General features: G+C 36.0%; 2 protein-coding genes across 5 annotated transcripts; one reads left to right on the top strand and one right to left on the bottom strand.

Moving 5' to 3' along the window:
- The first annotated feature begins 1,145 nt into the window (after positions 1-1,145).
- Positions 1,146-7,181, top strand: LOC119077347 (DCN1-like protein 3). 4 transcript variants are annotated; one of them, XM_037184557.1, is made up of 4 exons: positions 1,146-1,349; positions 1,759-2,175; positions 2,243-2,371; positions 4,158-7,181. In XM_037184557.1, exons 2-4 carry the CDS (start codon positions 2,064-2,066, stop codon positions 4,796-4,798), a joined length of 882 nt encoding a protein of 293 aa, XP_037040452.1. In that variant the 5' UTR covers positions 1,146-1,349; positions 1,759-2,063; the 3' UTR covers positions 4,799-7,181. The 4 variants fall into 4 exon arrangements, with proteins under 4 accessions (XP_037040452.1, XP_037040431.1, XP_037040433.1 ...); XM_037184536.1 differs by having other exon boundaries at positions 1,147-1,349; positions 2,237-2,371; XM_037184538.1 differs by lacking the exon at positions 1,146-1,349 and adding an exon at positions 1,499-1,646 and having other exon boundaries at positions 2,237-2,371.
- A 2,480-nt stretch (positions 7,182-9,661) lies between these two features.
- On the bottom strand, positions 9,662-12,750 carry LOC119076337 (oxygen-dependent choline dehydrogenase-like). Its single transcript, XM_037183031.1, has 8 exons — positions 12,543-12,750; positions 12,158-12,480; positions 11,894-12,098; positions 11,483-11,828; positions 11,233-11,414; positions 10,862-11,143; positions 9,920-10,187; positions 9,662-9,861 (listed from the first exon to the last, which is right to left on the bottom strand). The coding sequence occupies exons 1-8, from the start codon at positions 12,691-12,693 to the stop codon at positions 9,693-9,695; spliced, it is 1,926 nt and encodes a 641-aa protein (XP_037038926.1). The 5' UTR covers positions 12,694-12,750; the 3' UTR covers positions 9,662-9,692.
- Positions 12,751-14,428: the final 1,678 nt, after the last annotated feature.

The raw sequence follows: 14,428 nt of genomic DNA, 5'->3' as shown, positions 1-14,428 counted from the left end.
TCAGTTAAAATATTTATGTAAAAATTCAGGTTAAGGATTCAATCTTAATGCTTAGTTTCCTCTTACCAAAAAGGTACTCCGTGTGAGAGACAAAATTGATTTTTTTTCAATTTTTTCTTTGTTTATTTGATAGCTCGCTCTCACACGGCTCTCTCACGGAGTACTTTTTGTTGAGTGGAATGGCACGCCGGAAAGTGCTAAGGGGGTCGAGGAATACCTCCAAATAAATTTCTAAAAATCAAAAGTCAAATTTTTGATTTTTAGAAATTTATTTGGAGGTATTACTCGACTCCCTTAGCACTTTCCGGTGTGCCTAAAGTTGACAAGTCCCAATAACCGGCAACGTGTTAAAAACAGAATTCAATTACCAATCCATTTCACTTTCCTTAGATGTGTAGCATTCACACTTCGTTGGATGTCCAAGAGTTACGCATCGAACTTACCTTTTTCCTAACAAGACAAGTACAAACAACGGGAAATTTCTCTACTGTAAGGCGAATACTTTCATCTGATTGGCTCAAAGTCTCTACTGTAAGGTATATGGCGTTAGTTTGATTGTATTGATTATTCTATTTTGCTCTCTGCACTTGCCTTATAGAGTTTTACTTCATGCTTTATCCCTTTTGAGAAAATTCAAAGAATAAGCATAGTAAAAGAATAAATGAAATTGTCAAATTTCAACCATAAACAACATAACCTAAACAATTACTCATTGAAAAAGAGCTGCCAAAATTAGAGCGAAGCAGTTTCAATACCTTCAATACGTAAATTTTTTTTGAAAGCTGTCACTATAAGTATACAGCGCCTCAAAATTTCAGCAAAAAGCAAAGGTTATGACGTCTATGGACTCTATGGATGAGATGGGTTCGGGTTGTCAAAGTCCGTTTACTGTGTTTACAATTATTTGGAACATACCTATACCTACCGTAGCCCTGATTTTGATTTTTTTTTTAATTGTATCATCTTCATGCGTACAGTCACTTGAAACAATTCAGGTTGAGAAAGATAATTATGGTGCCAGTGAAGCTGAGCCAGTGTAATAATTTAAATTTATTTTCTTTTGGCGCTTTTTCCATACTTCTCATACCCAGTGGATATTACAAAATTATTTCAACTTAGATTCCACATAAATGTCAAATCCTGCAAGATAATGTCTTAAATGTCACTTGTTCTGAAGGCAAAGTTTCGTCCGAACAAAATGTTGTAGTTTTAAAATTTAATTAAAACTACACTCACTGTAACCTCATCAACAATCCATAGACGAAATAAATATTGACACCGGAATGAGCGAACCATCTTCCAATTTTATAAAAAAAATCTAGTGCCTAATGTATACTGCATTAATAAAGGTAATATTCCACACTTTGTCGTCATTCAAAGTTTGTTTATGGAAAATAATGTTTTCGTCTGTCGCTTTGTTTAATTAAATCGTTATCTCATGGTGATTAATGCCACACTTCATTTCGGTAATCACATATTTGGATTAAATCAACAAATTGCTAGAACTTTTAGTGCGTAGTGTAGTGTTTTGAATGCAGTTTCTTTGTTATTAGTCGATTCGGCCATTTTATTTTGACTGAGTCTCGACATTCAATATTGTAACTTCTTCTTCCCTATGTGGTCTTTGTTGTGCAAATTTTCATAAGGTTAATCCTTCCAATACACTTCCATCTTTCCATTATACAGACAGAACATTGGAGGCTACATGGTGTGCTATTTGAAATGTATACAAATCAATATATTAAATTGTTGTTTCAGGTCAACACCTACAGTCACCTACAGTCCAGCGAAGCTAATTTAAACGACATTAATACAATGAGAACCTACATGATACATAAATGAAAAATCCATTCAAACGAATTACTCAACAATTGTGCCAATGTAAAATAGAAGTTCGTTTAGTTTAAATCAAATTTACGTTAATTTTTATTGCGATCATAAAATGTAAAGTGTTACGCGGGACTAATGTGACTCTCTTTCTTTTAAATTTTGTTCGACGAAATTTTGTTTTTAATTCCGAAAATATTTATTGAAATTGTGCGAGTCTTTTAGTAATTGAAAAGATGGGTAACTGTTTGACGTGCTTTCAAACGACAACAAATAATAACGATAATAAACCGACTGTTGAACCAACTGTTGAGCCTCGAACGACAAACAATACGGTTGATCGCGGTGGTAAGATTCGAATTTTGCGATATTCACAGCAAATTACTTTATTATGATGCGTGTTTTGCAGAAACAGACGAATTGTTATCGGAGTCTCCGGCGCATATAACATCTTTATCGACGGACATTCGAAATGGCAGTTTCAAAAAATCGTCGGTTGGCTTAAATGGAAACATAAATGCTGTCGGAGATGTATTCGCAGCGGGTGAGTCTCTGGCGGAGTCGGAATGTAAACTTCATTTAAGGGTTATGGGGTACCGAGGTTCACAAAAAAATGTTTTCTTCTCGCTCTCCAAATCTAACTCCCGGACGCATCTCCTAGCAGTTAAAATTAGACAAAATTTTCCGGTACAACGTCGGCTTCCCGGTAGGTCGAAAAGTGGAAAACGAACGTTTTTCCATCTCCAGAAACTACATTTCCAAGTTACTATCTTAGATACTGCGGGAACACATTTTTAGCCCCGTACGAAGTACAAAGGGGCTTATAGGATTACGATGCCGTGTGTAATTGATGGAATTCGAAGCAGACGGTAAGGGCAAAGTGTTTGCCTATGTTCATAGATGACGAATCTGCAATAAAAATTTTGTCTGTCCGTCTGTCCGTCTGTCACGTCAATATCTTGAGTAAATCAAATCCGATTTCAAAATTTTTTTTTTTCCCTGAAAGATAGTCGAAATAGTGAGGCTAAGTTCGAAGATGGGCATATTCGGGTCGGCCCTTCGTACGACCTAAGTGATTTAAGGTCTTTTGGTGATATTTATGGCAAAATAAACGATGGAAACGTAAATGACACGGCAATCCAGGAAAAAAAAGTTTTTTAAAATCGGCTGAGTGGACCGTGAGTTAGGGCCTTAGAAGTGAAATGCTACTAGGGCTATGTGTATTTTACATATAACTCGAGCAAATTTCATCCGTTTTTCGTAATTTTTGTTTCATTTGAAAGATAATCAAAGGGCGAATAGAATGTAGTTGAAAAAAAAATTTAAATTTGGGTCCTCGGACTGAGGCCGATACTAGGCCCTTCAAAAAAATAAAATTTTAGGGCGATTTGAAATTTTTGTTTCATTTGAAAGGAACGTCGTACGGGGCTTCGTAATTGCGCTATGCGCAATTTGTAAGATGGACATATTACATAATAATTTTACTTTAACTACATTAACCGGCGCAATAGGCTTACGGTCAAAGTAGGGTGACAGACGCACTAGGGTCACGTACGCAATAGATATACGGGTTTGTACGGGGCTCAGTCGCAGCAAACGCTCCGACTGTTCTGATGGCTCGTTTGCAACCCAGTTGGGTTCAATGAGAAATGAAGTACGACTGTTGAAGGACATAGCTAGTTACCTAGCAGTTTTTCCTAACTGTGAAAATTAGGGCCAATCACAAGACCAATCAAAAATTTTCCAAATGTTCTTCCCCGAAGGTTGTCAAAATTTGGAATTCTTTTCTCTACACGAGCACTACGAACCCCTTTGACTGAATATACGAATTCATCGATCAATCGATATATGTACATCGATTCTGGGATGTCATATGTTTCTCTTGAATTTGTCCAGTAAATTCAGAAAGTTTCGTTGTAGCTCTCCCCAAGTGAAGCTCTATCAAAATATCAATAATTGGGTTGCTCATTTTTGAACAAGTTGATTTGACGGCGAAGTTTTTACAATTTGAGAACGTACTTTCAGTCTTCAGTAGCGAAACGACTGAGAAGGGCCAGAAGTTGTTCTAATACTTCTACTCAGATTATCTATAGCTGACTAATGACCAACCATTCAGATATCCGATGTATTTTACCATTTCACCTTCATACAAATCGGTCGATGAACTCGGAGATTAACTCTTATTACGCTGCAGTCTCCAATTTTCTTTGTTTATCACTATCAATGTCTGAATTTCACTTTAATTCCTTCCGTTCATATCATTTTCAAATGTTAATCATCACCAGATAACCGATTCCCAGTCACATTTTTCATTCGAATTTCTGTTTCAGGAAAAGAACATTCCGTCTCCGACAACACATTGAATGCCCTGTTCGAAGAATACAAAGACGACGAAGAAGATGCCATTTTATCGGAGGGCATCGAGCGATTGTGCTCTGATCTCGGCTATAAACCGGACGACTTTGCAATACTGGTACTAGCATGGCGCCTGGACGCATCTCAAATGTGCCGCTTCACCAAAACTGAATTCATCCAAGGACTGCAGCAAATGAATTGCGACAATGTCGGCGACATTCGGATACGACTGAAACAGACCATAGAAAAATTGAAAACAAATTCCGAAATGTTTAAGAAATTGTACAGATTTACGTTTCGGTTCGGATTGGAGGAGGGCCATCGCATCGTTTCACTGGAAATGGCAATTATATTATGGCGGCTGGTATTTTCCGTGCACACACCTAGCATATTAGATAAATGGTTAAATTATTTAGAGCAACGTTCCGACATACGTGGCGTACCGAAAGACACATGGAATATGTTTTTAAATTTTGCTGAAACTTGTGATATAACGTCGTACGATGATACCGAAGCGTGGCCGAGTTTATTCGACGATTTTGTGGAATATGAAACGGATAGAACCAATCAAAATATCACACAAAAGGATAGACAGAGTCCAAGTGATCAGTTATAGTATTACATTTGTGTTGTAATTTTAAAATATTCTTTTTTATACATAGAACATAGTGTAAGAGATCCACTCTGTAACACGGACCATATCATGGCCATTTTTTAAAAACACTCTAAGACAACAGAAAAAAAAGATTTTTTTTTTTGATAATTTCGGCCTACAGTATAAGGAAGTCATGACACATATAACCACACCAAAATTGTGTTAAAAACCACCGTAATGTGTTTCGATTCACAGAATTTCTATCGAGCAGAGCCTATGAACTGTATGCCAAGAAAAAATTCTATCCAAACTTTGCGAATAGTTTAGAACTTTAACGTATCCTAACTTTGCTCAAGGATGGTCCAACTAAGTAGAATTTTAGGTCATACCGTCACCACATACTAAAAAGTAATCGGGTCAGGTCAACCAGAAAATATAAGGTCTGGTCGTCAAACATTTTGTTATGAAACCTCATATATTGACCTGATATCAGGTCGACCTCAAACTCTTCTTACAATGGACACAAGCCGATATTGCTCAAATACTTGGATTTGTCTTACCTCTAGTACTTCGAAAATTAATTACAAATTCTTACTCAGGTAGACCTTGATAGGTTTGAAGTTTAAAATCCAAAAATTGAAAACAGATCAGGTCATGACACAAGTCAAGATTTGATGAGTATACGTTTTTCGAACATTTGAGACATTTATTTTCACCAGTGAGTTATTTGTTGACGTATTGTTTTGTGATAATATCGATCTTTCCATCCTCAGTTGTGAGCAATGCACCCTTTGTAAATTTGTAGCCAACATTTAGGCGGAAAAATATTCGTTTTTTGATGATTTCTCTGAACGAAAGTTTTTTTTTTAAAGTAAAACCATTAAAGCATGCGAAACTGTGTTACTTGTAAAGAAAAAATGGTTTTGTGGGTGATAAGCTATCCCACTTGGAGAAACCTTTGCAAAATGTGTAAATTACATATTTTGCAAGGGTTTCTTCAAGTGGGTAAAGTTATGACTTGCAAACCAATTTTCCCTTTAAAAGTAACATATTTTTGCACGCATGTAACCATTACTTTTTCAAAAAACGATTTTCGTTCAGAGAAATCATCAAAAAACGAATATTTTTGCGCACAAATGTAGGCTAGAATTTTGCCAAGGGTTGAGCGCTCTTAAGTCGGCGTGAAGCTTCTGATTCATTCTGATTGACAGTGAAAGTTACTCATAATTAAGGAATTGGACTTTACTAGATTTTTGGATCAATGACAAAAAACAGGCTTGAGAAAAATTTTAATGGAATTATTTTGTCATTGAATGGCGCTTAGTACGAACTCAATCAGAACAGTTGAGTTCTTGAACACATTGTTGAAGCATCAACATTTCGGCATATCGTGCCAATCTTCAGTCAAGTCATTCAACTTGGTATTGATATGGGTGTTGAACCGAATAGCCTTTTGAAGTAGTTGCTAAGGAAGTTGCAAGAACCATTCCTTTTACAAATTTTGCAACTACTTTTGCAGCTACTTCAGACGTAGTAGTTGAAGTAGTTGCAAAAGTTGTTGCTGAAAACATTTTCCTTTTACGAATTTTGCAACTCATTTTGCAACTACTTCAGGCGGATGAACCGAATGTTGGTAGTTATATTAGCACAATCTTCGGTAAAACTGGGTCTAGTGAATCTTAACTGAAATGAAGTTAACTGTCATCTAACGTCACTCATAATTTCCAAGAGTTACTTGAAATTTTCTATTTGCCCTTTCAATAATTGAGAAAAACGAGTGGCTACATCGCTGGCAGGCTCATTTAATCATTGAATCGAATTTACACCAAGTTTTCTATCGTACAACACAAGTCGTGATGTCAATAACACAAATTTACCGAAATTATCGTCAGTAGTCTCAACACTTAATCCATCTGGTACTAAATTAACTGAAATATTTAATCAAATTGGGTGCACCCAGTTCAATCGAAAACTGTACGTCATTGCTTCTTAATACAGTGACAGTTTCTAGATTGAACATTTTTAGTGTTTTCGTAACGATTGTGATGTGAACGCAGCTTATCTAGTGTTATTAAGAATAATAACTTCTTCGGTTATTTCATTTTATTTTAATCCGAATTGTGGATCGAATGCCAAAAAAAACTGAGTATAATATTCAAGTGAAACGCTTAAGGTAGGATGCGTGTCCGCGTACATCAAATAGCTAAGGGGACATCTTTGTCGTTCAATCTAGGAACTAATGAAGCTGTAAAAAGAAGTTCTAAATAACAAAAATTCAATTTTTAGTGTGAATAGAAACACAAAACAAAATTAACGAAAAACAAAAAATTATGTGACTTCGAAGCGTCACATTGATTTGGCCTATTTTATAAGAAAAAATAAATTATATTCCTAAGATTTAAAACATGAGTTTTCTGATTCACTAAATGCCGTCATACCAATACTACGCGATTCGGAAGCATCACCGGAAGAATTACAATGACAGAAACCTTGCTTATGTTGTTGACTGTAATTAAATTCTGTGATTGTTCAGCTGGAATGAAAGCTTGTTGGATTATATGCATAAATAGAATGAAACAATAGGAAACCATAAAAATGAAACTAGACGTTTATGTGGAAAAACGGACCTGATACGTGATTCTAGACCCACTACACTGTTTTTCATCTGCAGTAACTAGTGAGTTTTGATATTTATGATGAAGAACACAAACGTAATTTATAGGACTTGACCTGGCTTAGTGGGATCGAACCAGGGGCTATTAAGTTGAATTAATTTGCCGAAATTCGCCAAAATTCGTCGAAATTCGCCGAAATTCTCCCAAATTAAAAAATTCAAATTTTGAAAATTTTCTTCCAAATTTATGTTTTTTGAAATATTTTGCTAGTTTTGTGATATAGCATAACAAAAATATGCAAGAATCTACCAAATTCACAAATATATGTAAAATTCACAAAATTAGGACATTTTTCATCGTTTTTCCAAAAAAAAGCCATCATGACTTCCCGGTTAAAAATAGATTTCTGGAATGTCTTGGCCAAAAATATGTAACTAAGTTCTAAGATTCTTTGAAATTTCTTAAAATCATGTATAAATTCACAAAAAATCGCCAAAATTCGTCAAAATTCGCCAAAATTCGTAAAAAATTCGCCAAAATTCGTCAAATTCTCCAAATTCGCCAAAAAATAGCCCCTGGATCGAACCACTACTGGGAACAACTAAGAAAATTTGTTTTTTTTTGTTGATAGTAAAGCTTTACTCTGATCCGACGGCAAACATATGACCAGCATTATTATCGGGTCTGTTACTTCCATCGATCAAAATATTTTAAATCTGTTAATTTCAAATCTTATACTTCAATTCTTGAAAACGGTTGACTGTTGACTCTTTGAGTTTGTAGACATTTTACCTGTGAATTTTTGTAGACATTTTACCTGTGAATTCTTGTTTGCCTGTTTCACTTTTTTGTTGTAAGCATTTTGACTGTGAATTCTTAAGACTTTATTAGTAAGCATTTCAGTTTAAGTCGCTTAAATTTGTAGGCATTTGAGCTCCTTTCAGTCCCTCTTTGTAGGCATTTCAGCTCTGTTATTTTGTTCTTTTCAACTCTTTTCAAAAAATACTTTCAATGTTTTTAGTCGAATAGCCGCTGTGGGTGAGTTCTACTGTTGTATTTAGTCAGTTGCTAAATCTCAACGTAAAAAAACCCGGAGTTGCCCGTTTCAGTAAAAAAAAACACTTCAAAACCGCGGCTGGGCAAGATGATTTTTCCTTCATTCGCTTTCTATGTAACACTTACTCATAGATATTCTAATAGTCCGTTGCCAATTCGCTACGTTAGAAATATCGAATGTCCTAAACAGCGCTAAAACACAGTGCACGGAACACGGCACAATCTACAAAACGGCGCGTCATATGCCATCGACAGAGATGACAAAAATAAACGAAATGCTCAGTCAAGTGTTTTAAAACGTACGTTTGAATGAATCAAGCACAAGATTTTGTGTTGAACTCTATGCGATGCTGTAAACAATAGAAGTAACAGATTGTGTATTATGATTAGGGTTCCCATTTTTCAATTTTGAAAAAGAGGACATTTCGGCGTCAAAAAAGAGGACGAAAAGAGGACGCCTTCACATTCAAAAAAGAGGACGAAAAGTGAATTTCTGACGCGGAATTACAACGACTGTACATCTGTACATTCCCTTTGTGCAACTATTGTGTAATTTACGCCACAGTTCATGCTGAAAACAAAAAATTCAAAAATGCTCTGAAATAGTCCTGATATTCTTTTGGATTCCTTCTCAGTGATAACATCCACTCCATATTATCTGAATACAGAATTCGTTTTACCTTATCATTGCGTGATCATTGGTATTTCACACAACGCTACACTATTTTCTTTCTTGTAAAATTACTAACTTTTGTTTTAATGTAAGGAAAGGATTAGGTAAAGAATGCGAGCGGAGCGAGCGAAATTTTTTTTTGATGTGAAGAGTTTGTTGTATTTCCTTTTAGAGATTCTCTGACAGAGAAGATCATTATTTAATGCCGCGCAGCGAAAATTTTTCGTTTTTTAGGTATTAAATTTACTTAAAAAAGAAGAAGACCTGAAAAAAAGAGGACAAAGAGGACGTTTTCATCATAAAAGTGATGTTCTTAGAACTTTTGTAAAAAAGAAGAACGAGACGAAAAAAGAGGACATGTCCTCTAAAAAGAGGACGAATGGGAACCCTTATGATAGGGTGATACGCCTGTCGTTTCTGAAAGGTTAATATATATATTATATATTATATTATAGACTCGACCGAAATTATGGAATAGAACTTAGTGCTATAAGCATTATTAACATAAAAATCTGCGCCTAACTTCTTGAGTAAGAACCATGCTCTTATATGGCAAATAGAATTTATTTAGTTATACAGTTAACCAACGCAGAATCGATATCACTACCAAAATAATAAAGAAATTGCGTCCTTTGAGCAAATTCATATTTGCACCACTTCCTTGTCCGTTGTACTGTTGAATAATTTCATCGCTAGCTTTAGCCGCTATTACCATTACAGATGCTTGAATATTGGAATTACTACAAATTAAATTTATCAAATTTCAAATTTCCGGCAAAACTCCAATTCTGAACTTACATTGGTTGCGGAAAAATGCTAGCATCGACTACTCTCAATTTTTGAATTCCACCTCTCACTCTGAATTTTGAATCCACAATAGCTTCATCATCATTGCCCATTTTACAAGTTCCTACATCATGGTAATAAGAAATTGTATCGTGTTGAATGTAACACCGCCAATAATCATCGGATCTGTATGGAAACTCGTCACATGCGGGGAATTGTGGATTGCGCCAAGTGAAATTCATACTTTTGAATGGCTCTGTTTCTTCTAGCAGTGTGAATCCTATGATGTGAAAAGAAGAAAAACATAAAAAGAGAGCAGTGTGCGACTGAAGAAAAAAAAAACTTAAATAAACCTGGGACCATTCTTCTTGGTTTTACGGGAAGGCTAAGAAGACGAAAACATACTTTTCAACAGGGCATGACTCACGGGTTCAGGTTCAGTCCTTTGAATTTCGAATTTCGAGTAGAGTATGGAATTATGCAAAAAGTACTTCTTTCGGTGACCGTGGAGAAGTTGAAACTCAAAATTTTGCCAATTTTTTTGATGAAGAGACCGTGTCTGATTTTTTAATATCGAACTGAACCTTCCGTGTTCGATTACCGATCAGTACCAATCAAAGCATTGAGGACAGACGGCTCCTATACGGCTGTTCATCTGTTATTAATAACGACGACAAAAATAATGACAAGCTCTGAGCAATATGGTCCGTTATATAGTAAAATGTATGTTTAAAAAAATTGAAGTAGAAGATTTTAAAACAACAGATAAAAAATACTTTGATCGATGGAAGTAATAGGTCTGTGATAACGTTTCACCTATCAACACATTCAGGCATTCAAAGATACAATGTTGAAAATACAACAGTAAGCCACTGTAACCCTGTGTAATTCGTACTTGTCTATACAAATCGATATATAGAAGACAATCACAACGAAAACGTTTTTCAGCTTTACCCAACTTGAGGCCTTCCAAATGTTTTTCCATATCGATAGGAGCAGAGTACATTTTGTAGTCGACAATAGCCAAATCCGAATCATCCCACGTTGGTTGCTGATACGCAGCAGTGTTGAATCGTAATTCGCCAACGCTATCAATTCTATTTAAGATTATTGGTAGTCCTACCCATATTGGTGTTTCATCTTCTAAAGGTATTCGAGGTGTGATTACAATTTGTAGGTCAGACCAGTCTGACTCGTTTCTCTCGCGGGCTATGCTAGTCACAAGGAATGCGTTCCCTGCAAACATATAGTTCATGAAAAATGTAGGTTTGTTTGTTTAGATCAGTGAGATTTTTGAGGCTCGAATGCGGTCGCTATAAAATTACCTGCTGTTGTATTAGCCTGACTGAAAGCACCTGTCCTTTCTGTCTGTAAATATGTATCAAGTTCATCGAGATACTCTGATTGTTGTATCCTAAGAAAGACTCCAGTAGGTGGATTCCACACTGTAAAGAATGGTTCCACACAGACGTGTGCTTTCAAATTTTTTCCGACTGCAAGATTTGCGCTAAAGGCATTGTTCATTTGTCATTCGATTTGCACTTTCAAAAAGAAATTCTGATTCTATTTTCTTACCGTACGGGTATATTGGCTTCATTTAAAACATCTGCAGGCCCAATTCCGGATCTCATCAATAGTAGCGGTGAAGCGTGCGCACCTGATGAAACAATAACTTCTCTTCTAGCTAAAGCAATTTGTGCGAATCCGTGTCTTTTATAGCGAACTCCTTCCGCGACAAGAGATGTAGACGAATTAAAAAGAATTTCTTCGACGAATGAGTACCGCCTTATTACAAGATTAGGATTATTGGCTCTTTCTAATGGTTCCACAAATGCATTGTACGCAGTTTGTCTTTCACCATTGCGAATTGTTCGATGTAATGCAGTAAAACCGATATGTTGTCTTTCACCGTTGGGATCTCCTGCGTATTAGGAAAAATACTTCCGTTTGTATTAGTGTGAGAGTTCATTTTCTAGCGAACGTTACCTGGCTCATAGCCAAGATTTCTTCCGGCTTCGAACCACGCTTCCACAAGTCCTGCCGCATTTGTCTCATAAGACGAATCAAGTAGAACCGGACCACTCGTACCCATATGGGCGCGATTCGACTCGTTAACAAATTTCTGTGACGAATCAAAATTTTCTATGGAAAGAAAATATTTTTTCATGTTTTCCCATGACCATGAATCATCCTAACGTTAAAATAATAATTTATTCTGTTCGGACATGACTATTGGATATCCTCTTTTACCCCGGTCACAGTCGCATAATAATTGTAATCATGTTGTGATCCTCTACTGTATTTGAACGCATTATGTGATTGGGAGCCACCCAACATCTTTCCAATGACCATTCGATGGACACCAGGTTGCCCGCCCCAGCCATTCCCTAAGCTCATATTACTTTGCGGAGACGAATAAAAGAAGTCGTTAACCACGGGATCACGAGCTACAAAACGTTGCAAAAATAAGTTGCGAGCTGTCGGTGGTGCACTGCCTCCTTTTTCGAGTAGTAAAACAGTAAAATGTTCTGCTAACATGCCAGCTAAAGTACATCCTGCTGCACCACCACCAACTAAAATAACAAGAAAGATATTCTAGGTACAAAATAGAATTGTGTTTGTGGGTGTGTCTTACCAATAATAAAATCAAATCGCTCTGGTCTTGGAAAATTAATATCGTCTTTAATTTCGCTTAAGGTTTTACTAAGATCACTTTGTCTATCACTTTCCATATACGCATGCATCAGTACTGTTACAGTACTGAATAGAAATGCTGCCAAATTCATGATTGCTTCAAACGTAATTCTCTACGACAATCTAATTCCTTCAATCCAACTCGCACTTCTGCTAAATATTGCACATTAATTGTGTTTTTATACAATTTGGTTTGGTAGATAAGTTGAATTTATGTTACTATTGAGAAAGATTAGAAATGAAGGAGGATTTAATTCATTTTTGTTCAAAATTTACGATTCAATTTTGTATGGAATCAATCAAAATTTAATCCTCAAATTACTCCGCTATGGTCGTATAGCAGGTTTTCGAAATAAAATGGTCACGTCTTCGAGATAAAATTGTATTCGCTCACGTGCAAAAATGAATTCACGCAATAAGTGCGCTTCAGAATTTGAATTTTGTGTGAATCAGTGGACTACCAATTAAATTGTAAAATAAATTTCAGCGGATTTACGGCGTGAATTTAGAAACTGCTTTTCTCTGTACTGATGACAAGACTGAAGACCCATCAACTACAAAATCTTTGAGCTGATGTCAATCGTCAGCACAAATTGGGCACTAATTAGTAAAAGTAATAATTTACGAACAGTAAAGCCACCAGTGAAAAAATACCCTTAATACATCACCCAGATAAGACATGAGAAAGTTCACATTTCGCAGCGCCGTTGCAGCAATTTAATTTTCATTGTTGTTTTCTTTGTGTGTATATCTTCAATACAATAGCGATTTCCCGCAACTTCTAGTTATTTCATTACTTATCTTTTTCATCAATTTTCAGTAAAACAAATTTCAATTTAGTTTATTCGTGCGAAATTGTCTTTATATTACTCTAACTAACTAACTTTGCTTCCCAATTGTACAACCATTATAACAAATATAAATGCGTTCTGAAAACAACAATTGTAAACCGATTTGTTGAGAAATAAAGTTACCTGGACCAAGGTAAATATATGGGCGGAGGTATGGATACGGAACATGATCCGGGCACATACAAACGTTTCACGTCATTCAGAATAACATCACTTCTCTCATAACAGACAATCGCGTTGTTGAAACACTAACTTAACAGAGCTTTATTTTGGCCTCAGGATACTACGGTGGCCTGAGGATATTGTAGGAATGTTTATCATCAGTTACTCACTTCGTAAGACAGTAATATATAACCGAATCAGATGTGTAGTGGCACGAAAATTCGCTATAAATGCCAACTCTTCCTTTCTTTAACAACTCAAAAATGCTTCGAAACCTGGGCCATCTGTTTTGTGATAGGCACAACATTTTGTGAAACACAAGTAAATCATAGTCAACCATTTTATAAAAAGGTATCATTAGCATCGAACTATTGTGCTAGACCGCGCATTACAACAGCCCATTTATATCTTGCCATGGACTATACAGTTAATTAAGAATTTTTTTCTTTGTTAAGTCATATAAATTATAACAGATGGCGTTGTCATTATCCTACAGGCGTTATTTGTTGTAATTTCTCTGGGTTATATTGCCAAGAGAGTAATGTTTTTCTTCTCACGGGACGACTTAAGGGATCTTAGTGGGGTAGGGTAATCTCGCACACCACACAAATTCATGGTGTGCGAGATTCACATCTTAGTGGTGAATCTCGCACAGTCATGACTTTTCGTTACATGTCGTAAAAGGACGCATACTATGATCGCGTGTGCGAGATTCCCCGACACCATCTTAGTTTCGTACAAGATCGACTTGTTTTTACTTTCGTCCCTTGTATATTTCTTAGTTACAATACATCGTTGTCAATGTCGTTTGAGA

The sequence above is a fragment of the Bradysia coprophila genome, chromosome III (assembly GCF_014529535.1).
Source record: "Bradysia coprophila strain Holo2 chromosome III, BU_Bcop_v1, whole genome shotgun sequence".
Taxonomy (NCBI): Eukaryota; Metazoa; Arthropoda; class Insecta; order Diptera; family Sciaridae; genus Bradysia; species Bradysia coprophila.
This window is presented reverse-complemented; position numbering and strand designations above follow the sequence as displayed.